Source organism: Pomacea canaliculata, linkage group LG13 (genome assembly GCF_003073045.1).
Source record: "Pomacea canaliculata isolate SZHN2017 linkage group LG13, ASM307304v1, whole genome shotgun sequence".
Lineage (NCBI taxonomy): Eukaryota > Metazoa > Mollusca > Gastropoda > Architaenioglossa > Ampullariidae > Pomacea > Pomacea canaliculata.
Genome location: NC_037602.1, coordinates 15,350,392 through 15,377,565, shown reverse-complemented (window position 1 = coordinate 15,377,565; position 27,174 = coordinate 15,350,392). Strand labels below are relative to the sequence as shown.

General features: G+C 40.6%; 1 protein-coding gene across 1 annotated transcript; it reads left to right on the top strand.

Annotated features, from left to right (window-relative positions):
* The first annotated feature begins 15,931 nt into the window (after positions 1 to 15,931).
* LOC112554674 lies at positions 15,932 to 18,931 on the top strand. The gene is made up of 3 exons (XM_025222616.1): positions 15,932 to 16,492; positions 16,848 to 16,950; positions 17,535 to 18,931. Exons 1-3 carry the CDS (start codon positions 16,463 to 16,465, stop codon positions 17,834 to 17,836), a joined length of 435 nt encoding a protein of 144 aa, XP_025078401.1. The 5' UTR covers positions 15,932 to 16,462; the 3' UTR covers positions 17,837 to 18,931.
* The last annotated feature ends 8,243 nt before the right edge of the window (positions 18,932 to 27,174 follow it).

Here is a 27,174-nt window from a genome sequence, read left to right as displayed (position 1 = left end):
CATAAACACGCTAATCGAGTGCAGGCATCAGAAACAAATCTTTTGTAAACAAGAAAAGTAGCACAAACATTTGCTTAACTGCATTTACTTGCCCCAAACGTCTGCTTGCTACTCGTGTATCTCGTGGCGTGACACCCGTCTGTCATCTCACGTACCACCCGTATCTTCTCACTTGTCCGCCGCACGTGCCTGCACCTGCCAGACCCTCGCTTCCAGTCTATTTGTGGCTGCTTCCATCTTGCCTGCAGCTTGTTCTCACAGAGGGTGGAGCTCTCTCTCTCTCTCTCTCTGTGTATCACACACACACACACCGCACACACACACACACGGCGCCATGGATGAAGTTAGCTCATTTCCGGTGGCCCGAGACTAAACGAACCCTGTGGGGTCGCACGGGGTCAGTGCTGCCTGCTGCCCCAGCATCTTCTACAGACATCGATTATCAGCAAAAGTTTCCCAGCTTCCGAGACCAGGGCTTAATTCGTTCTCCTTGTTAGGGAAATACTAGACCTGTCCATTGAGAGCAGACAGACCTAGATACGCACAAGTAGACGGACACATGCAAGGAATGAGTGGGTGGGGTGGAGGGCGGATAGACAGAATGACAGACACACGAATGCATGTGCGTGTGCGTCTGTCTTAAATCATTCGATTATTACAAACAACAAAATTATTGTTTAGTTTTAGTTATGTTTATTGAGGACTTTTATGGCTGAGCATCACAAGCATCTCGATAACCGAAAAAAGTAAACAAATAAAAACACTATCTAGCAATGACATGTTATGAAACACAACACAGTTAGCACTAAGCTACATGCTAAAGAATGTACATGTCATGACAATTAAAGTAAGAAATTAAATATAAAACTTATAAGACTAATTTCACACAATGTAAAGATAAATTGCATTAAAATATCCACAACAGTTCTCCCTCCTGTCTATAGCAGGTCTACAGGTCTATGACACTGTCTACAACTGGTCTGTCCCCGGGGTCTAGTCCTTACCATCCTGGGGTCTACAAGTGGGATCTTGCTGAAAGGTAATGGCTAGAGCTGGCTGCAAGTAGTCAGAACTAGTTAGTCATCACCTAGTCCTCTAGCGTGCAACTGCCACTCAACTGGTCACGTGATGAGTGAGCATCCTTTGATCGCCGGATCTTCCGCGGGTGCTTGGGTGACGTCCCAGGGATATTGGCAGGATGGCTTCAGGATATTGGCAGGATATCTGCTTGATTTCCGTGAGTCGCCAGCAAGACACATATATTATATCGTCAGTCATTGACGGCAGTAAGCTGTTGATATTCGCTAGATGAAACTCATAAATAAGAAGTTTTAATCCACACCACTGTGCCTCGCTGTCTCCAGCCCTTACATCGGCATAAACATCAACTTACGAGTCTGATATTGCACTCTTTGGGTAATGCACTCCTGCAGAAATTCATTAAGAAGATTTGTAGTCGTATTTGATGTTGTTGTTAACTTTTTTTCCCAGAGCTAATGATCTGCCACAAAAAAATTAATTCCTTTCTTAAATTAAAATAACGAAAATCGAGGGTCGACAGACAAAATGATTTGATTAGTTAAAAGTTATGTCAACAAGATGTCAACATTTTTATTTATGACAATAATAGTCTCAGCTATAAGCTATCCCAGTGGAAGTAGCCTTATATTGTCGATGTACCTCACGTAGCTCTAGGCATCAGACCACATATCAGTCGATTGTCCTAAGGCATCTTTATGTTCATAAGCTTAGTTTACTTTTGTGATTTTCTGATAAGATTGATTTTATATTATATCTGGAACCCAAATGTCTGATGAATTAGAAAAAAAATCATTTGAAACCTCGCTCCGGTCTGAATCTTTCTCCCCGCGCAGCAGACTGACAAAGTCTCCTGTCAACAGACTTTGCTTGTCTAAACCTCGGTGCTACTGAACTAAACAGCAAACCTGCCTACATCCTGTCTTCTCACAGATGGCATTGTCAAGGCAGGAGCTTTGTATTTCTCTTCATTATCTTGTATGCAAACACATCTCAATGTGGCGCTGCTAGCGGCGGTACTCAGCCAATGACAGCAGAAACTTTTAGAGAAAGTTGTGTCCGGTGTGATGAGGCTCACCCATGACCACGTGACGCTGGGGAGGAGGTGGGGTGGGAAGTAGGCAGCTTCTGATGATGACAGACAGTCCACAACAAGACACGGGACAAAGCAACTCTTCTGTGAATTCTGGTCCAAACAGGTCTTGAAATGTGAAGCAGAGGAAACAGGAAAATGCACCACAATAGTAGGGGCTACAGACCTGGCTATACTATAGAAAAGGGTCTGGATAGCCGTACATAGCCTGACATCATCTGACACTGGTAACTGCCAGAGGCCAGGATGTTGACCACTACAAGATGTGCTTCTCAATCAGGTGGGAAAGAGACAGAGTATCCCCGATACTCCAGGGCCGCCAATCTAACGTTCGCAGCTAAGAGTTCAAAACCACTTTCAAAGAAAGAAAGAAAGAAAGAAAGAAAGAAAGAAAGAAAGAAAGAAAGAAAGAAGTAAACAATATCAAAACTACACAGGTATCCAGCCACCCAGAGTAAGGTGGCATCCAAAGTATCCCAGTGGCACCAAGCCTGCTGCTGAAGAACTGCCAGGAGAAGAAGAGGCTGGCTTGACACCAAGCAGGAGCGCATATTAAAAGATGTAGAAAAGACTAGTTTAAAAGTTTCAAGTCGTTGCATCCTGATAAAAGAAAGCCTCTACAACATCGTCGTGATATCTTCCAAAGCTTTGTCGACTTTGAAACAGCATTTGATAGAGTCTGGCACGAGTGGTTGTGGCGTGGGAGGCAAAGACTCTGCACCAAAGATGTCCTTCACACCATCCACTCCCTCTACAAAGCTCAAAGAGCGCAGTACTAGTCAACAACCACCTGGGAGGTTTCTGTCGGATATGAGCGGGTGTAGATCAAAGGTGCCGCCTGTCGTCTGTATTGTTTAAATGTCATGGAGAGCAACATGCCGTAGATCAGCGGTTCTCAACCTTTTACATGTGACGACCCCCCTGACGAACACCGGTATGTCCGCGACCCCCCTTAGCCAGCTAGGTCGGTGGAAGAGCGGGGGGGGAGGGGGAGCTTTAGCTAACCTCGAACGCCGCGTCGAGGAAATCAACAACGGAAGAACAAAGTTCGTATCTGCAAGAAGTATAACTGTTAATGAAATTTTACTAAAGCAAATTCTAATAAATATCATTTTATTGGACACTCACTTTGATTAATGAGAAGGTTGAGCCTGCTTGCTGTTGCATAGAGAAGCGAACCTGTGTGCGATGTTCTTACCCACTGCTATTCGCAGCTCAGCCTCTGCGTCCACACGATTTCTGTATTTCGACTTTAGTGCTGCCAATGCTGAAAATCCTTGCTCACACATATATGAAGTTGAAATGGCAGCAGAACTTTCATTGCTTTCTCAGAAAGGAGAGGATATTCACTGTTGATGCTAATCCAGAATGTTGTTACTGGTGTTGTGTGGAAGACCATTTTCAGGGATTGGTCACTCGAAAGGTCGATGAGCTGCTCTTCTTCTTCCGTGGACAACCCGCTTGTGCTAGGATCAGCCAGAAATGGATTACGAATCCAGTCGTATTTAGTCACATCAATTTCAGCGAAGTAATGCTGAAACCTTTCTTGCAGTCCGTTTAGATGGGCAATAATTACATTCTTCACCTGATCAAGATTCAAGTTGTCAGCCTTGCACTTACACAAGCACGGAAACATATCAAAAATATTTTCTTGGCGTATCTTTTGCGTCCACAGCGAAATTTTTCGGACGAAAGCATTCATCTTGTCAGTTGTTTGTAATATGGTGGTGTCCTTCCCTTGCATAGAAGTATTCAAAACGTTCAGCTTCTCAAATATGTCCGATAAATATGCCATTAGCAGCAGCCATCGGTCGTTCTTAAGCAGGTCAGCCTTGTTGAAAGAGTTCTCCTTCAGAAACACCCACAATTCTTCCCGCAATTCAAAGACTCTTGCGAGAGCTTTTCCACGCGACAACCACCTTGATTCGCAGTAATAGAGCAAGGTGTCATAGTCGGCTCCCATGTCTTGACATATCAGAGAAAACAGGCGAGATCTGGCAAGAACTGTTCTTTACAAAGTTCACCATTTTTATGACATCTGTTAGCACTGTGTTCAACTCAACATCAAATCTTTGGAAGCTAGAACTTCACGGTGGATCATGCAGTGAGTCCAAACTACGTCTGGAGCAACCTTTTTAATAAGAGATTGCAACCCTTGTTTCTTTCCAGCCATTGCAGGGGCGCCATCTGTGCACAAGCCGACGCAGGAACTCCAGGAAATGCCTTGGTCCTTAAGGAAGTCATCGACAATCCCAAAAAAATCTTGGGCTGTTGCTCTGCGTTCAATTTTCTTGCAAAATAAAAAGTCTTCCAGAAGATTATTTTCCCACACATAACGAATGTAAGCAATCAAATGTGAGTCACCTGCAGTGTCAGTAGCTTCATCTAACTGCAAAGCAAAATTTTTGCTTTTTATACGACTGATCAACTGATCAGACAAGTCTTCAGATATCTCAGTTTTTCTTCGGCGAACTGTGTCATTTGACAAAGGAATGGCTTGCAGTTGCGTAGCAGCATCTTCTCCTATCATGGTCCGTACAATGTCCATTGCTGCAGGCAGTATTAATGACTCTCCGATCGTATGTGCTTTTTTGTTTTGAGCAATGCGATAGGAAACTTGATACGAAGCCATCAAAGCTTTCTTATGAATTAATGTATGTGAAACAAATGTTGTGTTTTTTTTTTGGTTTTTTTTTTGTCTCTTTTGTATTCTTGCAATTTTCGTTCAAAAAATTCGAGAGGTTTGCAAGCTAATTCCGCATGGCGAGTTTCCAAATGGCGCCGTAGTTTGTTTGGCTTCATACTCTCTGGAGCTAATATTGCGAGGCAAACAACACACTGTGGCCGTTCTTTACCATCAACAATAATGTTTGTAAAACCAGTTTTCAAGTATTCATTGTCATACTTTCTTACTTTCGTAGCAGGTCTTTCTGGTTTTTCATAGGCTCCAGCACCCAAAACTTGCACATCGCTCGTTTCTTCACTTTTTCTTTTCAAAAAACCACCGCAATCAGTTCCTTTTCGCAGCACAAATTTATCCATGGCTTTCTTCTTCAGAACAAACACGTGTACTTGCATCCAAAATTTGGATTAAAACTGCTGTCTTTATCCAGTCGCAGCGCATTGTCTGGTCATGGCCTTCTGTCAGGGACCTATAGAGTACTAGGACTGAGCACGTGCGAATGAAAGGGTGTGAATGATGGACGTTTCCTGAATGCGTGCCTTTTAGATGTTAAAAAGAGAGAGAGAGGTGTGACTGGAGAGGGAGAGGGGAGTCAGCGATGAGAGATTGGGGAAGAGAGAGGGCAAAAGGTGAGAGGAGGGAGATTGGAGGCTTAATTGTTTAGAGGGGGATTGTGTTTTTTCTACGAACAGTATTCCTGGTCATCAGTGTGTGCATCAGTAAATGGATGAATGAAAGAATCAATGACACTCTACAAATGGCTTTCAATGCCATTCTTACAATGTCTCTAGTTCTTTTGTTGCTCCAACTGTAAATTAAGGCAAGGAGGAAACTGGCATCTATCAGGAGTCATTAGCAAAGAAAAAACACCGCGGAATCATTTTTTTTTTTTTTGCCCTTCTCTCTCTCAGTGGGTGGGCGTGATCAAAGCTTGTGAAGCGACTCCATCTACGTGTATAGACACGAACAGCTCTTAGCGCCAACACTGCGACTGCTTCCTGCTGTCTAATGGCTTATAGATTTTGTAAAACATTTACTTTTTACACATGAGGTGAGGAATGGGAAGACATGTTGTCGTGGTCTAGACCAGCAAATGGTGAGTAAGCACGTCACTGCTGTCTTGGTTACCTGCCCTCGTCAGAAACAAGCCCACAATGCACAGCTAGTTCACCATGAACTCAGCGGAAATGAACTTTTTTCCACAAGTCCTTGCAAATGTCCTGACAGATTTTGTTGTAGGATTTAGTTCACTCAGTGCGTGTGTGTGTGTGTTTTGCGGGGATAGTTTATTCACGTGTTATGTTTTCTGTCTGTATGCGTGCGTGTGTTAGTGCCGACCAGACAGACGAGAGAGCTGATTACAAGAGCCAGCCGGACAGAGGACCCGCCACAGACTCACACAAAGTGTGTCGATGACATTTTGAGGGAAATGTGGGCTAATAAAGCCTCCAATCTATTGCCATTCCTCTCAAACAGCTGCCCGAGTTATTTCTTCAAATAATATCTTTAAAAAGGTGATAGCATGAGAGCAGGGCTTCGCCAAAGTCTCACAAACCTAGTTTTAATATTTTTCTGAAAGCATTTTTCAAGTTTTTTTTTTTGGTGTCACCAAGCCTCAGGTCAGGAAGAGCATCTCAAAGTCACTCAAGAAACCCTGTTTTCTTTACCTGCACGGGTGCCTTGACTTGACGATTCCAGTAATTACTGGTACTGTCCCCTAGTTATTTAAGCAGAGTGACTTCCCCCGATATCTACAGAAACCCAGTCTCCACCCTCATCAGTTCAAAACCTATTACTCTGTTTCCAGTCTCGCCTTTCCGTCCAAGGTATTCAAAATGCTGTGCTGGTCCAGCCCCTGTGCCGTTTTCCCGGCGGTAATCTACTTCAATCATTTCAGTCAATCTTTGGCGAGAATCACTCGACCGAGACGGCGATGAAGCGAGTGGCAGTGCTGTCATCGTGGACCTGTCCACTGCGATACACTTGACCTTAACATCCTTCTCTAGCGACTTCATGCTACTTCCGGGCTCAGCGGTAGAGGTTTGAAGTGGCTCCAGTCTTACCTCACTAAGCGCACCGTGTGTAGGTGACGACTATCGCAAAGTCTGACTTGCCTCAAGGCTCTCTTATCGGACCTCATTTTATTGAATGTGTTCATCCAACGACTTGATCTGCCGTCTGCCATTGAGGTCTCCTGTAATAGTATGCTGATAGCAGCTGTATCACAGTATGCTGATAATACACAGCTGTATCATAGAATGCGGATAGTGCACAGCTGTATCATAGTATACATAATACACAGCTGTATCATAGTATGGTGATAATCACAGTATGCTGATAATACACAGCTGTACCATAGTATGCTGATAACAGCTGTATCATAGTATGCTGATAGTGCACAGCTGTATCATAGTATGCTGATAATACACAGCTGCATTATACTATGCTGACAATACACAGCTGTACCATAGTATGGTGATAATACACAGCTGTATCATAGTCTACTGATAACAGCTGTATCATAGTATGTTGATAATACACCGCTGTATCATAGTATACATAATACACAGCTGTACCATAATATGCTGATAATACACAGCTGCATCATACCATGCTGATAGCAGCTGTACCATAGTATGCTAATAATACACAGCTGTATCATAGTATGCTGATAATACACAGCTGCATTATACTATGCTGACAATACACAGCTGTATCATAGTATGCTGATAATACACAGCTGTATTATAGTATGCTGATAACAGACAGCTGGTAGCGTCTGGAATGCACAACCACACAGCCTACAGTATCGTTTGTTCACCAACAAGCTAAAGACTGGAATAATGAATGACAATAATACTGACATCATTGCAATAGTCGCTAAGTCACTAACATGTGTCATCCACTACTCTACTGTCTCTGGCACAAGCAACTCTCCTCACCGGCACGTCAGGTGTCTCGGTGTTATCATTGAGGCCTCATCATCTAATGCTATCTGCCTTACTTAAGCTGGGCAGACTGAACCACTCCTACTCTTCCCGTCAGCATCCGCCACCAGGAAGTTCCTGTCTGCTGTTGAGTTGCCCCCCTTTCCCCTGGATTACTGCTGCTGCTCGCTACGCGCCAGTCACCTCCACGCCTGCTGGACACACGTCACGTGGCTCACAGTGAAGCCGTCAGACCGTCTTCTGTATGGGGGGAGCAGGCCTTGCTACACCCCTCCTCCACCTCCTCCAGTGATGTTAGTCCGACCTCACATCGACTACAAGATGGCCACCCTGTGCCACCCTTGTCCTCACGGCCTGGCCTCGCCACACCTGTCACAACTAGTGATGCGTTAGTCGTTGGTGCTGTACCACGTGAGTCTGGGTCTTGTCTGTGTTGCCCTCCTCTCCGGGCCACGCATCAGACGACACAGTCCCCGGACTACTTCTGAGGACCACTTCTCCCAGTTTTTCAAACTGCATCCGTGTTCAAAGCTTTAGACTACGGCCTCAAAATCATAATCAAGCGGACTGGTCTGTTCATCCCTCAGTTGTTCACTCTCAGCTTAGACAACTCTAGGATATTTGCTGATGTTTGTGTTTGTGTGTTGTGTGCTTGACCGTCGCTTTGTCTATAGTCTCCTGTGCAGCGAACTCATCACTAGCTAGTCGAATTCCCGAAATTTGTCTTACGAATTAACACCACCCAGAAAATCTTCATACTCTTGGTCTTTAAGATAAGTATTACCACAATACACAACTGTGCGCATCTCATCAGATGTACATGTTCTTCTTTTTTGTGTGTCTTTGGAAGCGGATGGCTCAGTCAATCATCAGTGAAGCCCGCATCTCGCGAGAGTTGGCGAGATCTGTTGGTTTTAAGTAAGGGACAATCATTGAAAACTATTCACTCCAAAAATGTAGGTTTCCTTGGAAAACTACAGTAACAGGGGGTTAAAGAGCAGTGAACATGATGAAATATTTAAACATTACCTCAGATTTTACCAGCACAGACAAAGGATGTTCACATCATCTAATGTTCATTTTGTCTCTTTTTTATCTGACAGTCAGACGATTAAAGGGAACTAGTTAGTTGGGTTTAAATAATAGAAGTTGCTAATCATATCCCAACAAAAGTTTGGGCTGTAAGACCATCGTTTACTCATTGACCTCAGCCATCGTCAGCACAAAAAGAAAGAGAAGAGTGGCGACCCTCCCTAGTCAGCTGTGTACTGAGTTGTCCAAACTTTTCTGTAATATTCGCTTTATATTCCCCTGTATTCGGCGCTCTGTGTATACTACTTCAAAGTTTTCAGGAATCTGATTTCTAAATGGCTGCTAGACTGACTCTGGCCACGTTGGTCAAAGGCGAGAAGCCAGGCACAGACGATAAATCAGATCATTTGTAAAGGGGGATCATCGGCTTTGCATATGACACTGGAGTGATCGTTCTTGCTTATCAGCGACACCAGCGCCGCTTGAAGTGTGAACCTAGTGGCGCTGCAGTCACAGAGATGCTCAGCCTGGTGCTGCACCCCTCCGCTGGCCGGGCTTAGTCAACATCGCCACATCGATACCCGACTTCGACCGCTCATTAGGGTGTGATTCTACCGCCCAGCACACACGCACGCACACACACACACACACACACACACACACAACACACACACACACACACTCACTCACTCACACAGGCACACACACACACACAAATACACATACGCACACACATACATACACACACACGCACTCACTCACACACGCATACACACATTGATACCCGACTTCGACCGCTCATTAGGGTGTGATTCTACAGCCCAGCACACACACACACGCACACACTCACACGACACACATATATATATATACGCACACACACACACACTCTCTCTCTCACACACACACGCACTCACTCACTCACTCACACACGCATACACACATCGATACCCGACTTCGACCGCTCATTAGGGTGTGATTCTACCGCCCAGCACTCTCTAATACACACACACACACGCAGTCACACACACACACACACACACACACACACACACACACACACACACACACACACACACACACACACACACTCAAACACACACGCACACACATCGAAAGTTCTCTAATAAGACCTAATTAGATCCGCGATGCTTGTAATTTCTTTATTACTACTATTTCATGTGTTTGTGTGGTTGTGTGTGTGTGTGCACGTGAGAAAGTACGCGTTTCTCTGTGGGTTAGTTCTGATTAGATCGAGGATGGCTTTTAAATAAAGTAACCGATCTGTCCCTCCTTTCTCTCTCGTTAGTTTTTGCAATGACACAGTTTTCGTTATTTCTTGTATTTCCATTCTCCGTTTCCCAAAGTTAAGCCCCCTGATGTCATGTGCAACTGTTCGTCTCCACCTTGCTATCGACGCAGTTTTTTGTCTCACCATTTCTTTGGAGAGCTGTCATCGCTGCTGCAGGGGAATGTGACGATGGTGGGGAGGATTTGAGGGAGTTGAGGCTTGTGATCGATTCTACGAGGACGCCCTGCAAACATAAGGAGAGAAATAATAAAGCACGGACATAGCTAATAAGCGCTCCGAGGTGAAATTTGTCGGAGAAGGATCTCACTTTTCCAAGTACAACCTGAAAGAACAACCATTGCCTTCTTGATTAGCTTTGACTAGTTCTTCGAGGTATTCTTAAGTCATTTTTTTGTTTCTGCTTTCGTATGGAGAATAGACTCAACTTCCACACCCATCAGGCAATGGCCAGCAATGTCATACAAAACAAAGAAACGGCTTTCTTGTTCCGGATGGCTTTCCAATGAAAATAATTAGTATCAAAGTTCCGTAAGTGCAATGAATAGATATAATTTCCAGCCCAGACGACACACTAACAAGTTTGTACATGCGATTTGTTTTGTTTCCTTTGGTTTCGTCTTCTGCGTCAACAAGAAAATGGACTTGACTTCCTTAGGGCGAGATTGAGCACCCAGCCCTTGAGAACAAGGTCTGAACTGCAGCCAGACCTCAGAATGTTTGTTATGGCTCACCACATGCACAAAAGCCATCCAACCTCCACACCACTGAAAGCCTCCTTTCGCAATGGACCTCCCAAATCCGATTTCAGTGAACAAGTAATCCAGAGACACTCGGTCTGTAAAGGTCACTGCCTTTTAACAAAATTAATTTTACAAAGATTGCAAACAGAAGATCTGGCGCAATATTCCCAGTGTGTCCCCCTTGCTGTCCCCCTTGTTGTCTCCCTTGCTGTCCCCCTTGTTGTCCCCCTTGTTGCGGCAGTTGTCAATGGGGAGGGTGAAGAACTCGGATGCTGCACTCGTTCCAATGCCTTGTCATCGGATGCGCAAGGTCATTGTGCAAATTAAAACAAAATCCTGCTTATTGCACCGCAGGCACTAATTTACCAAAATATAATTGAACTAAAACGAATTTTGTAGATTTGTTGTATCCGTTTACATCATTTCGAAACAGATACAATTATATTTTGGCAAAGCCTGCAATCACTGAAATGTGTACTGAGTGCATGGTTCATTAACTGGGTACATGGCGCATCTGTTAAGCGAGTGTAGCGGGTCGGCAGGGTCACAACCACACGGTCTGACATGCGTGCTCTCTGACTAAACTAAAAACACAAAGAATGATTTTGTTGATGCTTTCCCGTCCGGCATAACACATAAATATTACATAATATATAATATTATACATAAATATTATATTATCTATAAATTATCAAACACATTATATCTTTAAGTTGTTACAGTCACTGTGGAATAATGGCACGTGCATTGATAAAGTCACAAATAGTAATCCCAACAATGGGCACAATATTGGTATAAAGTTAACTATCTATTAATTAAACGTCAATCCTCAAGGCAATGTCAGTCGGTTAACTGAGGTTACCTCTCCTCTAGTCTTCTGTTCTTGTCAGACCCTTTGACTGGCGCTCATCTAGCCATCTGGCCATCTGACTCCCTGGTTTGACGGAGGCCGCCATTCTAACCAATTCACACCTTACAATGACACAAAGTTAAGAGAAAGGATTGTGATCAAAAACATTTATTTTTTAATTATTTATTGTAATTTATGCATTATCAAAAATATTTTAAGCTACAATTAAGCAGTTTGCACAATCACCGCGGCTCAGTGGCCTACACTGTATTGAGTATACATGTATCATCATTAATCAGGCTTCCCTGACACCGTGGCGACCCACACACGTTGATACATCATTGCCGAGACAATGTAACAGGTCGGCACGGTGAGGTGTTGTATACTTTTACATTTACATCATTGTTGAGGAGGCTACAATAGAGGAGGGCACGGTGAGGTGTGTATAGGTGGTCAGTACGTTGTGGAGTGTACGTACTTAGTACAGGACTAGATGGCCATTTCAAACACGATTCTGTCCAATACTCCAGCTTACATAAACGTTTAAACAGGCAGCTCCTCCAAAATATCTAACATAATATTAAAATGCTTGTGCAGCTGGTTGTAAAATGCTAAAAAAAAAAAACAACAAGAAAAATACCTATTTTTTAGTGCCCTAGATAACAAACACAGCGTAAAATCCATAGAAATCCTTCTACTTGACGACATCAGTGCAATCAGCTAACAGAAATGCGATTTCTTTAAAAACGAAAAAATGTGTGTGACGAGTGTAAGTGAGTCGGTGGAGCATGCTACGTCATTACCCATCATACCCCAAGGCGTGCCAAAGACTCTCGACAGACTCTCGCGAGGCGTCACTATTCATTGAACCATTCAGCGTGAATAGTCTATTCTCTCACTGGTGCGAAAGCTGGAAAGTCGTAATCTTCTTAAGGGGCAGGGCAGCAAGCAAAATAATAACAAGGAGCATCTGCTGTGTGGAATATTCTCCTTGGGATAGCTGTTCTCTCCTGCGTGCTGTGGGGTTACTTAGGTGCTTGTCAGAGAGCTGTGTCACACACACAGACTAGTAAATGAAGGAAAGAGGGAAGTCAAATAGCAAGGAGATGGCAAAATAGCAGAGATAAATATGTTTAAGACAGACAGACAGAGTGTAATCGTAATAATAATGTGTACTTGTCATCACATCACTGTTGAAGAACGTCTAGTTCTGCTGAGGCTGGCTGGTTCAGTTGATGAAATACTTACCTAATGGCGGTTGAGCCCGTTATGTGAGTGAATGGAGACATGCGACTAAATGGTAGGGTGAGACCGAAATACTTGGAGGAAAGGCCACCGGTTGCCAACAGATAGGTTCAACATCTAGATAAACGTGTCCCAATGCAAGATCTGAAACACTGGGGTTAGATTCTCAGCAGAGCGCGGTATTTTTTTTATTTTTTTTTTCCTCTACGAGGTCATTATATTATTCTGTTCAACCACATCGTAATGAAAACTCACCTAGACCGAAATTATATGCACTAGAAATATAGTTGCTACGTACTGACTGATTGCAAAACTTAGGTGACCAAGATAGCATTAAAAAAAATATTTAACTAATTCGAAATGAGCTGGTCAAAGGGAAGCAACAGCTTATCAAAGGAGTTCGAACTTGACATGGGTTATCTTCCTTCGATAGCTAAGCAGTGTGTGTTCCTTGCTATGAAACCAATTAAAGGGAAACAATCGCTTCTGAACACATTTCCGACTCAGTTATCGGTAATAGTTGTTCTCTGCAACTGGTGGGGGAATGTTTCAATTTACGCACGTGTGTGCGTGTGCGCGCGCTTCTCTGTGACTACACGTATGGGACTCACAAGGGTAAAGGATTAAAGCCTTACAGTTCAGTCGTATTTTGTTTTCGAATTTGTAATGAAACGTTTTCTTCGTGTCTGGTTGATGATATTAATGATGATGTGATGTGATCGGATATTTATGACGATTAACTTATATTACTTACAGTTTGTCAGGACCATTGACCTATTGTTAACGCGATGTGATAACAAATGTACCGAAAGCCTCGTGAACTACAATACGGGTATGTGTGTGTGTTTATGTGTGTGTGTGTGTGAGTGTGTCTGTGTGTGTGTGTGTGCACACACACGGCTTCACGAAGGCTTCACGAAGGCTTCAACACGGCTTCACGAAGGCTTCACGAAGGCTTCACGAAGGCTTCACCACGGCTTCACGAAGGCTTCACGAAGGCTTCAACATGGCTTCACAACGGCTTCACGACGGCTTCACGAAGGCTTCACGAAGGCTTCAACACGGCTTCACCACGGCTTCACACGGCTTCACGAAGGCTTCAACACGGCTTCACGAAGGCTTCACGAAGGCTTCAAATCATGGCTTCACAACGCTTCACGACGGCTTCACGAAGGCTTCAACACGGCTTCACCACGGCTTCACGACGGCTTCACGAAGGCTTCACCACGGCTTCACGAAGGCTTCACGAAGGCTTCAACATGGCTTCACAACGGCTTCACGACGGCTTCACGAAGGCTTCACGAAGGCTTCAACACGGCTTCACCACGGCTTCACGACGGCTTCACGAAGGCTTCAACACGGCTTCAACACGGCTTCACCACGGCATCACGAAGGCTTCACGAAGGCTTCAACACGGCTTCACGAGTGTGTGGTTTTGTGTGCTTGTGAGTGTGTTTTTAAAGAATACAGATCATCATCATCGTTGTCATCATCATCGTCGCCATCATCATCGTCATCATCATCGTCGTTGTCGCCATCATCGACCTAATACACCCAGCCGTTCCCGCGCTCAGTGCTATACTCATCCTCCAGCTCTCGGCAGTTACCCAGTACCTGTCACAGACCCTTGTCTGAAAGCTTTCAGAAGTGAGCCACGACATCATGGTCTGACGTCATCAACTAATCGGAACAAACGGCTTCTTTGTTGCTCTTGCTGAAATATGTTGGTATTTGGTATTGTCTATTTTAAGCACCAGTTATTATTTGAAATAAATTTAAATAATTTATTAACTAAATTAAAAATAATTTAAATGGAATTATTTATAAATTAAATTTAAATAATTTATAAACTAAATTAAAAATAATTTTAAATGGAATTATTTATAAATTAAATTAATAAAAAATAAATTTAAATTAAGTTATTTATAAATTAATTTATTAAATTGAATAATTAAAAATTTATTTTTTGTATCTAATGTACGTTTGCAAGCTCTCATTGTTATTATTATTAGTTGTGAAGCAAATTTTGCTGCGACACTGGCAGATTTCCGGCCTGCAGATTGTCTTCCGTTTGTGAAAGCGAAATTTACGTAGGATTTAAAATGCCAAAATTAAATTGTCGCTTTGTGGATTTGTTGGTATAGAAAGGTTGCTTAGATGACGATATACCCTATAGTGAATTAATTAATGCCAGGGCGTCATTCCGTGTCGATTCGTTTTCCTTTTCGAAAACCCAACTAGAAAAGGTCGAATTAAGCACCGAACGACAGAAGATACGATTATTTATTCTTTTTAAAAATGCAGCAGACGTTTTACAAAAGCAGAATTAATCAGCAAAAGATTAAACACATCGGCAAACACGAAATTGACAGAATTCCTATACGTGCTTGCATGGTTTAACGAAGGGTCAACAACACAGGCTATAGCACTGGGAAAAGTGCTTATATTTACAATAAAGAGAAAAAAATTGTCTAAAGAGCTTTGTGGACTTTTTTAATATGTGAAAGTCTGTGTTGTTATCATTTTGATGAGGAGTACGGGTGGGGGGACGTCAGTCAGTGTCGTTTGTTTTCCTTTTCCAAAGAGTTCCAAAACAAGTCCAGAATGCTTTCTAAAAAGTATAGACGCGGGTCGCAAAAGCTGAAGAAAAAGGGGGGAAATGATATATTGTATGCACTATAATACTATATTTTTATCCTTAGTCTTTTAAGGTTTGATGTTTTTCTGGTACAAAGTTAGCAAGTATTTTTTTTTTTTAGACTAGTCATTTTATTGAAGGGAGGAGTCATTTCGATGTTTTCTCTCCTTAAAACAAAAACAAAACAAAACGAAAAAAACAAAACCAAAATCTGGTTATTTCGAAAAGTAAAAGTAAGAAATAAAATGATACAAATATATAAAATATTTATAATATCACCAAGAAGAATTAATGTCAAAGCTAATGAAAACGAGAACCCCACTAATTCGTGTCTTCCTATTGTGAGCTCCTCCATTAGTCTCGGTGGTTTTTCTCTCTTTTTTTAATTTTGTGAAGACGTGTGCACTTAATGAAGCATGCCACGGCCAAGAAAGTGGTATCCAGCTGGATATACGGTAAATTCGGGCAGGTTGGTAAACGTAAGGAACGATTTTCCGCGGTGGATGTGACGAAATTGGAAAGAGAACTCTTCAACAGGGGCAAAATGGACGTGTACGCACCCAACAACAGGAGGAACGTGACACCTTCCAGGATATTCTTCGAGATAGCAGGATGTATTAGAAAGTTAGTTCTATTCAATTCTTACGAGACCAGGTGAAACTGGAGTCAGCAATCACAAGAAGAAAAAAAGTGTCCGAGGCTGAGGGCTGGAAAGATCTGCGAGCAGGTCTTGTTCATGTCCACATTGAACAAATTCAGACCTGCCACACAAAAAAATTCAGCTTCTGTGGCTGTGCACAGGTCCCAGAGATTGTCTTGTGTCCTGATTGTGGACCTGTAAGACTATTGCAAATCATGTGATGAAAAGATCTACTGTTTGGTGATGTATCATCAGACATACAGTTGGAAAGAAGTAAGTACAATATATCAACATTTGTGGATATATATATTTTTATAATCTTTTAGATTGTTATGTAAATGTAAATATACACTATGGCATCGGCAATCTGAAAATATATTCTCTCAGTATATATTCTCTCTCTGTATATATATATATAAGCACATGCTTCAGAAAATCAACTGAAAGGAATCAGAAATGTGGTAAGACTTAGCTAATGTAAGAACTGATACACCATTGTGCATTACAATGCCATGGATTCTACTTTTGATGAGGTTTGAAACTTAAATAAATTCCATAATTTGATTATAGCATATTGATAGACTTGAATGCTGCAAGCTTATGTTAAAACTTGCTATTGTTTTGTCAGGACGCATCATTGTGTCTACCTGTGAAAAGAGAAGCAACCATTTTGTCTGAGCACCAGTGTGACAAGCTCTACTACCGTCAGATTGGAGTTTTTGATGCACAAGGTACATATGCAAGATTATTATGTTTTCTAGAAAAACAGATTTTTTTTCACATTTTACTGTCATGCATTCAAAATATCACATTATGGAAGAACCTTGTCTTAACCAAAACAAACAAGCTTGTGAATAAATGTTAATTAATAGATACTTAATGTGAATAAATGTTCGGAAGCCAGGACTTTCACCAGTGAGGGTTAGCTGTCCTGGGTTTTGCTTTCGTCTCGGGCATGCAATTCTTTTTCTTCGCATGTGGCATCTGCTTACAGGGCTGTCTGCCTTGCCAGACTTTATATTTATTTATAACCTATTGGCACTTTTTGGTTTAATGATCTATAAATTATGTTTTCCTATGTTTACTTTTATTTTGCACTAACTGTTGAATGTCAGACAAAATAAATATATGAAATAGATTCAAAGAAATGGATACGTAATAATACAATTATAAACGAAAGCTCTAACTAGCTTTAATTTACAATTCCGAAAGGTAAGAATATTTACTTTACTGAATTACCTTAGGCTGGACTTTAACATGTAGTGTGGAAAGAAAAGAAGTAGCACGTTTTATGTTCTTCTCTTTATTATTATAGGCAGAGATCACATCATGAAAGTACAGTTCTGTGAATGTGAGCCAGAAGCAGTAACACTAATAAGAAATGGCTTATGGCCAGCAACACCAAAGAAGCCAGGGACCGCATTTTGCATGAAAGTGATGGAGCTATGCAGAATGCTACAGTTAGAAGGACAAATGTCTCTCCAGAAATTTTGCATGGCATTGGAGCGGAGGACAACTTTTCTACATAGTCGCAGCAGGGACTACAGAAACATGTACAAGGCACTGGGTATACATGCTATCATTTTGTCACAGCATGACTATAGCAACATGTACTAGACACTTGGTAAACACATCATAATGTGTTGTCACAGCAAAGACTACAGAAACATGTACAAGGCACTGGGTAAACATGCTATCATATTTTGTCACAGCATGACTACAGCAACATGTACAAGATACTTGCTAAACATATCGTCATATGTTGTCCAATAAGTCTAACTTTCAAGAAACTCCTCATGGTATATTGCTTAATGACTCCATAGAGAACTGTATCAGTGCCACTAGACCTGTAGTCGAGTAGTGCGACAGTTTCATTTTATGGATGTAAATATAGTTTACTTATAAGGGTTATAAGCCAATAATTTCAGTTTACATTATTTGGAAACTATGGAAAGAATACGTGGATTGTGAAAATGGTATTTTATGTGTTTGTTTAATTGTTTATCGTAGGTAACACAATTATAGAATTTCACCATCATCAGGTGTTATGTCTTGAGACAGCTCATGCCCATGACTTCCTGGGCAAGAAGTGCCCAATATGTAGTCTGGTATGTTGTATGGGTTAAGGATTAGGCATTTTAAGAAATATTTAAACACAGTTGCTGTATTCTGCAAACAAAAACACCCACAAAAGTTTATTACACTTGATTTGTACATAATATTTTCACATGGTTGCAATTTAAGTTTTTGAAAATATGCCTAATCTGTGCACATCAGTTTCCCGATGTTTTGATATAAAGAGAATTTATCAACATTGTCTAATGCCTACTGATAATTTTAGGCCATGTCTTTCAAAAACATATCTTCTATTTCATGAGGAATTAATAGAAGTGATTAGTGATCTTCACTCAGATATCGATTCGAAATCTGGTGAAGACGATGAAGAGGAAGAACGCTTTTTTCCATAAGTTGTTGAGCTATTAATTTCTTTAGTCAGTTTACTGAAGGGGACAATTGATATGTTTATTGAAATTGTAAAGGTATTTAAGGGATGATAGCATGTTTATTTTGTTTTAAAGCATTGCTACAACCAACATCAACAAAGGCTTTATGAATTCATTGCTACATTTTTGAACCAAGAACGGTGTAACCTTCTAATTCTGTTTTTAGCAATGTACTTTTTTTTTATATAGTATACATACAAGACACATTCACACCGTGCATCCAGTTTCTTTCACCACAGAAACAAGCCTTTTAATATATTTTATATGCCACTCTGGAGCAAGGCATGAGCTTATTCTTAAGTATATTGCTGTGGCACAATATATGTCTAGAGACTATCATTTGAGAAAAGAATTGTACATAACAGTATACTGCCTTCTCGTTGCTCGTTCTCCTAAAAGTTTGAAGTGATGGTAGTAAATAAAACAGGGAAACAAACACAGTTTTTGCTTTGAGGAAAATTAAGTGAAAAGAATTTTCACTCATATATCATGTTATTTACTTACAACATATTCTTACTAAGGATGTTATATAAACAGGTATGCTTTGTTATAAATCTTGAGAAATCTATTTTTGTGTTCTGCAATGGTGGTTACCTGTCAAAGAGGGAGAAATGGCACATGGAAAAGGACATAGTCAAATGTATAAATATTTACAAATATCTAGATTTGATTGCTTTCAACAAGACTATCTGTTTGTTGTGCTATTGTGGATGTTTCATGGAGTGCCCAAAAAAAGTGTCATTGGGATAACCATATGTTTTTGGCACATGGTGTGCATTCACCACTATTTTCATGTTTTTTCACATTTCTTGCATTTTGTGATCGTTCAAAGTGACATTGCTGCTATCCTGTCATGTCCCTTTTGTCCAGGTGTTGTAGAGTCAGTAATACATGTTATGTTCTTATGAAAAAGATACAGGGTAGTGAGAAAGAAATGTAAACAGTATTACCATCTGCTTTCCAGTTATCCATGCTGGTAGAAAATACTGACAAGTTTGTAGTTAATAATGTAACTAATAACTGAATATTTGACTCTATACAGTTCGTCTAGAACTCTAGATTATGATGTATGTTTTTGTATTGTATTGTATTGTGTATTGTTTGGATTCGGCTTGAAATATGCGGAAGGCCTTTTCCATAAATAAAATCAATTAATTGTTTCTTTCCCTGTATTTTGCATCTAGCAGGGAGACTTCTGTGGTCAGAGAAACACTATCACTGTAAATCCACCGCTTGACCAAGCACGAATAGCTATTTTACTGTACTTCATTAAAGTGTATGTTCAATAAATTGAAAAGGGCTTGAAAAACGAGAGTGTGGTATTTGTTGTAAATGAGAGACAAAATGTTACGCGCGCGTGTGTGTCTGCGCGCGTTTGTTTACAACGTATCATAGAAGTAGTAGGCTCTTACTATGCTCGGGTTCGTGGCATTCTGGAGGAGTATGTGTCGGGGAAGGTAGCAGTTCCGTTGGTGTACGGTGCCAGCTACAGTGTATACAAATCGATGAACTCACGATAGCGATTGCACCGTGAGCGCAAACGTGTGTGTTGATCGTGAGTGTGTTCGCGTGAACTGCTTTTCGACATGATCGGGGTCAATCACGATGGTGCGGACTGTCATCAGTAGTTGTATGTGTAGATCACTTCCAACAGCGCCCTCTTATTGCTGTACATAAACACACACCGACTACACGAGCACAACATTGACAAGTTTTCGCAAACTGGCAAGATGGGTTGTTGCAGATTAGGGAAATCTTCAAAGGAGGTGAGAATCAAGCAGGCAATGTTCGAGAAGAATTAAAGAAGTAGCACAATGCCACTAAAAGTTAAACCAGTTATATGTACTTTCACACTACAATGGGTGTTCGTCAGAAAAATCACGCCACAAAAGACGACCACCTAACACTACATGCATCTGTATCTTTCTATTGATTACAGCGGGCAACTTTCCTCTTTCATAGCTTGTAAAAACTCATCTGCAATCGAATATCAAAGGGGCGTACACTTTCGACATCAAAGTGGTATCACGGATTTAGATAGAGCAACAGCTGCGATAGTTGTGCGCGCACCGTGAACGCTGGCGCTTGTTTGGGGGATGACTGGCAATGGGCAAACAAATGTTACAAGACTTTCCCTAACTTGGCCGAATCTTGCGTTTGCTGGGAGTTATTCAGAAAAGAAAGGTTAAACAAAATGGTAAATTACACCTAATGTATAAGAGACAATGCAGACAGAGAAAAGGGGGCAAAGACAGGAGTAGATGAGATACAGGAACAACAGACACACAAATAAACCATAAATGCAAACTGGATACAAAAGGTCAGCTTCCGTTCTAAAAGTAAAGTCAGACATGAAGGTCTTGGTTACCTCTGGGACTTTAACGTTTAACTTCTAATAATATAGAACTTTTCCGTAAATATATCATTTCTTAATATGTATTGGGTGTGTCTTTTCCCGCTACGAGACGGGCGGTCCCCGCGGGTGGAGAGAATGGAATCAGTCCAAGTGACGAGAGCCGTCCCGTGACACTAAGACACATGTGACCACAAAATAACAGTGTTAAAACAGAAACTATGTGAATGAGCAGCTAGTAGAGATAAGCAGCTTACTTTAAGTGGAGGACAACCTTGTAGCATTGGAGTCATTGTAGAAATTCTGGCTTTCCTTCGTCGGGTGCGTTATCTAATGTACCTAGCGTTGTGTTGGTGTGGGTTGTTTTTTGTTTTTTTTCTCATCTACTGCACACCCGCACTTAGCCGACCTTAAATCTACAAAAGTCGCTGCATTGTACCCAACAAAAGTGTGTTTTCTTTGGTGCATTCTTCTGCTATGTCACAACTACGGACAACACGAATCTCGTTCACTACAGTGATCAACGTTCAGCTCATTCGCACGACCAGGACATAAGTGCAACAAGCTAGCATTCTTGTAGACAGACATGTTCCCACAGGTAAATAGGTTTAAAGACAGATTTATTTACATTACTTACACACACACACACGCAACTGCTATTTCTATTCTAATCCACCTGCCTAGCCTACTGAATTCTAGCACCAAACTCCCGGGGCGGGTGAAGAGTTGCCACACATCAGTATGCCCGCGCGATTTTCTATTTTTATGTACCTACAAATCTGTTATTTGACTTGTGTTAAACAATCGTCGATTTGTTTTCATTGGAAGACTAATTGATTATTTATTCATATCTTCTTTTACACAATACTGTGGTATCGTCGGGGACATTGAGACAGTTCTTGCGCAAGTCTTGCATCATTCCTGCTGAGTGGCATGTTTAGCCCTATATTTTATGTTGGTTCTTCCTCAACTCTCATTGTCTTTGTCCTCACTCAAGGGTTTTCCAGAGGATGTTCTTCACTAAAGTCTTGTGGCTGGTTACATGGCCAGACAATAGACGCTTTTCCCGTCGCCAGAAGGGGTTCTCGTTGGCCCATCATGATTCGCACATCTTCATTAGTCTTGTGATGAATAGAAGAAATTCGGAACTGTTTTCTCAGGCACTGGATCTCGAATGCTTTTATTCGCTTTACAGACCGGTGAAAACGGTAAAAGAGATTAAGAATTTCGAGGGTGTCTTTGGCATCCGTACTGGCTTCAAAGGTCAGCAGTAAGAAGACCGAAGTGATGAGAATCCACAACAAGCAGGAACTCCCAATCCAACTTCAAGGAGAGAACATCCTGGAAACAGACTGCTTCACGTATCTGAGGAGCATTGTCAACAGAGATGTTGGAACGGACGATGACATCAAAAAGGCCAGACATGCCTCTTTATTATCATTATCATCGTCATAATTATTGTAAACTTGTATAGCGCCATATTGTGGTCCTATGGCTCATGGCGCTTTGCGGGAAAAAAAAACCAACATAACATACAAAATCGTTAACTAGAGAATGACAGATGAGATTAAAGATATTTAGCAACAAGATGCGCCAGCGTGCGCATATCAACAGCCTACGCCCCATCCCGAGCATTCTCCTTCCGCAGTAAGACCCGCATCTTCAACACAGTTGTGAAGGCAGTCCTACTGTAAGGTTCTGAAACCTGGAGAGCGACATAGGCCATCTACGCCATATAAAGGGAATAAGATGGACTGAAAAGATCTCCAACACCAGCCTGTGGAAAAGAACTAACCATAATGCCACTAGTCAAGACATCAAAAAGCGCAAATGGGGCTGAACAGGACACACCCTGCGCAAACCCCCTGACACCATTGCCAAGCAGGCACTTGACTGGAGCCCTCAGGGAAAGAGGAGAGTTGGGAGACCGAAGCAGACTTGGAAAAGAACAGTAGAGTGCGAGACAAAGGATATCGGAACCACATGAACCCAAATGAGGCATGCTGCCCCAAACCGGGTCCGATGGCGAGGTGTTGTTGCGGCCCTATGTTCCTCGAGTAGTAACATGGACTAGACTAAACTTCGGCATCCGTACAATGTAGCAAACTGTATGATACTGCTTCTGTAAGTCATGTTCAATGTGTCCATCGCTGCTGTCTGTTGCGATCCACGTGTTTCATTTGACGGTTTCGATCAAGAAGAGACCAAATGCTAATATGTTGCTTAGGGAAAGCAAGCTGTATGAGGTCACCGAGAGGGATATAGACCCCTAGTATGTAATTAAAGCCAAGTTCAGTTGCTAAATATTCCGTCTTTATGCAGCATACCTATATATGTTTTACAAATATGTGCTCTACTCTGTTATTGGATACTGTATTATATACTGTCAAAGCGGCGCTAGAATAAAAGCTGGAGTCATAGCCACATAAGGTTCATGGTTCTTTATCATCCTCTGTTGTCTTCCCCGTCCTTCTTAAGCCGGAAATAGTGTAAGCATAACGGTTTTCAATTTTGTCAGCTGTTTGAATTATCTTTTCGTCAGCGCTGCTCGGTCTTTCTTTTAAATCACACCTTAAGATCTGACATCAAGATCAGTTCTAAAACTGTTTTTTTTTCATCAGAAAGAAATTATCAATCAAAAAGATTAGGAAGAGGAGGAGGAGGAGGAGGAGGAGGAGGAGGAGGGGGAAACTGAGTCTGTTTTAAAGTTACAGATATAGGCTGCGACCTCTTTCCACCATCCATACTTTTTTGTTACACATTTACTTTAAGACACATTCACAACAGGCAAAAGACATCAACTGCATATTTCTTCTGAAAACTGACATACACTTTTTAATCCCATGAAATGTTTTTATGTCCACATTGAAGAAGAAATTTTACAATGTGCGAAATATATTAATACAAATTTAAAACAAACGAAAAGAGAAAACAGCACACTTACTCCCATATATACATGACAGTATTGACTTGATGTATATGAATCATATTTTACAATCTGCTGTTAGGACTGCAATGGAAAATCATTCAGCACTACTCTGCTCCAAAGCCAATGCAGTTACTTAAGCGCCAATATTTGTATGTATAGCCAGAAGTCACAATATGCAAGATGATTCATTATGTCTTATCTGACTAAATTTAAAGTGCATCCTAAGCTATGCACAAATGTAAACCACAAATAATAAATGTTATTTTCTTTTCATTCTACTTTTATAAATTTTCTGGTCAATTTGATTAATATCAAAGAATTAATATCAAATTTAGCCAAAACTGGATTGTTCTGGCAAATTTATTCAATTTCTATTGAACTGGGTATGTGATCAACGGCCCAAGAGGCCCCAAGCTGTTTTCTTATGCTTTAACTGTAATTGCATCCCATGTGACTCGTGTTCCTGCACACAGAGGTAAACAATGATATGTAACCTTGCATTTTTATAGTTACAAACAATCACACAAATATGCTTTGGAACAGACTGCACTGTAAGATTCAATATTGATAAAGATTGTGCTAATACTCATAAATAATAATAAATTCAAATAGCACCATATCCTAGCCTTTGGGCAAACTCATGATGACACACACACACACAGCATACATGGACGCACAGCATAAAATGCAAATTATATTGTCTACAAAAATGCCCACATGGGATAAAATGTAGACCGAAATTATTCGCAGCATGCAATTCAGCTTGAGAAAGACTGTGATTCATCCAGGCGCAAATGCTATGATCCACATTCCACACCACAGTTTCAACCATAGCAGATCTATGAGGTTAAAGGCCATTGTTATGCTTATAGGTCTGACTGCAAAATGCCTTCTTGAAAAATCATACTGAAATCCAGGAAGTCAATGCAAATTCATTGATGTAACAATTTTTAGGACACATTAGTTGTTAATAAGCACACTTATATAGCACCTTCTCCATCATCAGCCAGACTAAAAGCGCTTTACATGCATAAAGGCACACAAGCACACGGATTTGGGACAGGCATAACTTTTCGTTTATTGGCTGTAAACCTAGGGGGATAAGATCATTTAAAACAATCACATAATAACAATCTAACAGGTGCAACAAATGGTGACAATATGGCAAATATATAGATGAGTACATAAGACAAAACAATATATGTATAGAATTTACTTCAACCGTGGTTATGCAATTTGAATCAATTTGCATAAATTTATAAGCATATTTTTTGGATGTAATATTCATCAGCCGACGAAATTTAAATTCATTTGGATAATGCACAAAAGAAACAGGGAAGCAGCACTGTCTGTGACAAAGTTAGCAAAGGGTGAGCACAATAATAAGCATAAGTGAACACAACAAGAGGTCAAGAGCAAAACTAAAATCTGCCAAAGCCTGTTCACAAGAAGGACACAGAAAATACTAATTTTCAGTCTTACTTTTGGCCTTTGGCAATTCCTTTAATGCAAACTTCCAGAGAATTAGTATTTGTCCATCTGTAACAGATTAACCACTGCTTGTATAAGAACTGCGAAGGCAACAAACTGATGAAATTCAGTGTTGTAAAGTCTGAAACCTAGTGAAAGTCTGAAACCTAGTGAAATGTAGACTCAATTATTATACCCAAGTTCAAAATAATTTTACAATAACTCTTATACATTGATTGTATGACACAGAAAGAAGAGAATGAGTGGATTTAAATAATAAAAAACATGCCATGATCTGTGAGTTTAAAAGTATAAAATATATAAACATCTCAATATTGTATGGCAGGGTTACAGCTACTAATCTATTACTTGAATGTAATACATTTCATGTTTTCACCAGCTTTGGCTATGATTTGGAAATTAACATAGCAGTGATATAGAGAAAGCACTAATCTCAAGCTTTTGGAAATATAATAGTAAATAAGAACTAATAAAAAAATAAGAACTAGTATTTCCTTACATTAGAAAAGGTACTTCCATTAGGGATTTACAGTCAAATCTCCCTACTATGCCACCTACGGGACCGAGCAAAAGTGGCATAGTAGCAAGAGTGGTATATAGTAGCGAGGGTTCGTAAAAACAGCTTTATTTGTTCAAGTTACCCGTCAGTCCAAAGCCCTCAAGAATCGTCTGCTGGCACTAGCTGTCTCCTCTTATTCTCCCCATGACCTCTTCATCCTCCACCCCTCCCAACCATATCCGAGCACCTGCATCCTGTCGCTAGTCGACCCCCTCCCGCTCTCCCTCTGTCACGTGACTGTCACCCGGCCAGTGACCACCACCCCCATCGCCAGCCTCCACCCTCCCTGTGTGCGTGCTATGTTCCATCCACCTAACTGCAATGTCCCACACTACCATAGAGTATAATAATCGAGCACTGCGTGGAATTTCACAACTTGTGTCTTTTAACAGTCACAAAAGTGGCATAGTAGCGAGAGTCTGACGTGGCATAGTAAATTTTTTTTTACATTGAATTTTTTCTCCATTTTTCATCATTTTTTTATTTATTTATCATTTTTCCTCATTATTATTTAATTATCATTTTTCATCATTTTTTCCTCATTATTTATCATTTTTACTTATTTCCATCCTTTTTTCTTCATTTTTCATCATTTTTTCGTCATTTTTTATTATTTTTTTCCTCATTTCTTCCTTTTTTCTTTCATTTTTTCATCATTTTTTCGTCATTTTTTATTATTTTTTCCTCATTTCTTCCTTTTTTCTTTCATTTTCATCATTTTTTCCTCATTATTTATCATTTTTTCCTCATTTCTATCCTTTTTTCTTTCATTTTTCATCATTTTTTCGTCATTTTTTATTATTTTTTCCTCATTTCTTCCTTTTTTCTTCCATTTTTCATCATTTTTTTTATTTATTTATCATTTTTCCTCATTATTATTTATTTATCATTTTTTATTCATTTTTCATCATTTATTTATCACTTTTCCTCATTTCTTCCTTTTTTCATTTTTTTATCGTTTATTTATCATTTTTTCCTCATTATTTATCATTTTTTCCTCATTTCCATCATTTTTCATCATCTTTTCTCATTATTTATCATTTTCTTCATTTCTTTTTTATTCCTTTTTTCATCATTTTATCATTTATTTATCATTTTTCCTCATTATTATTTATTTAT

Excerpts from the sequence above, each read along its gene's own strand:
- LOC112554674 (XM_025222616.1), top strand. The coding sequence starts at position 16,463 with ATGTATCATCAGACATACAGTTGGAAAGAA. Across the intron at positions 16,493-16,847 it reads AGACATACAGTTGGAAAGAA|GACGCATCATTGTGTCTACC; the intron begins GTAAGTACAATA and ends TTGTTTTGTCAG. Across the intron at positions 16,951-17,534 it reads TGGAGTTTTTGATGCACAAG|GCAGAGATCACATCATGAAA; the intron begins GTACATATGCAA and ends TTATTATTATAG.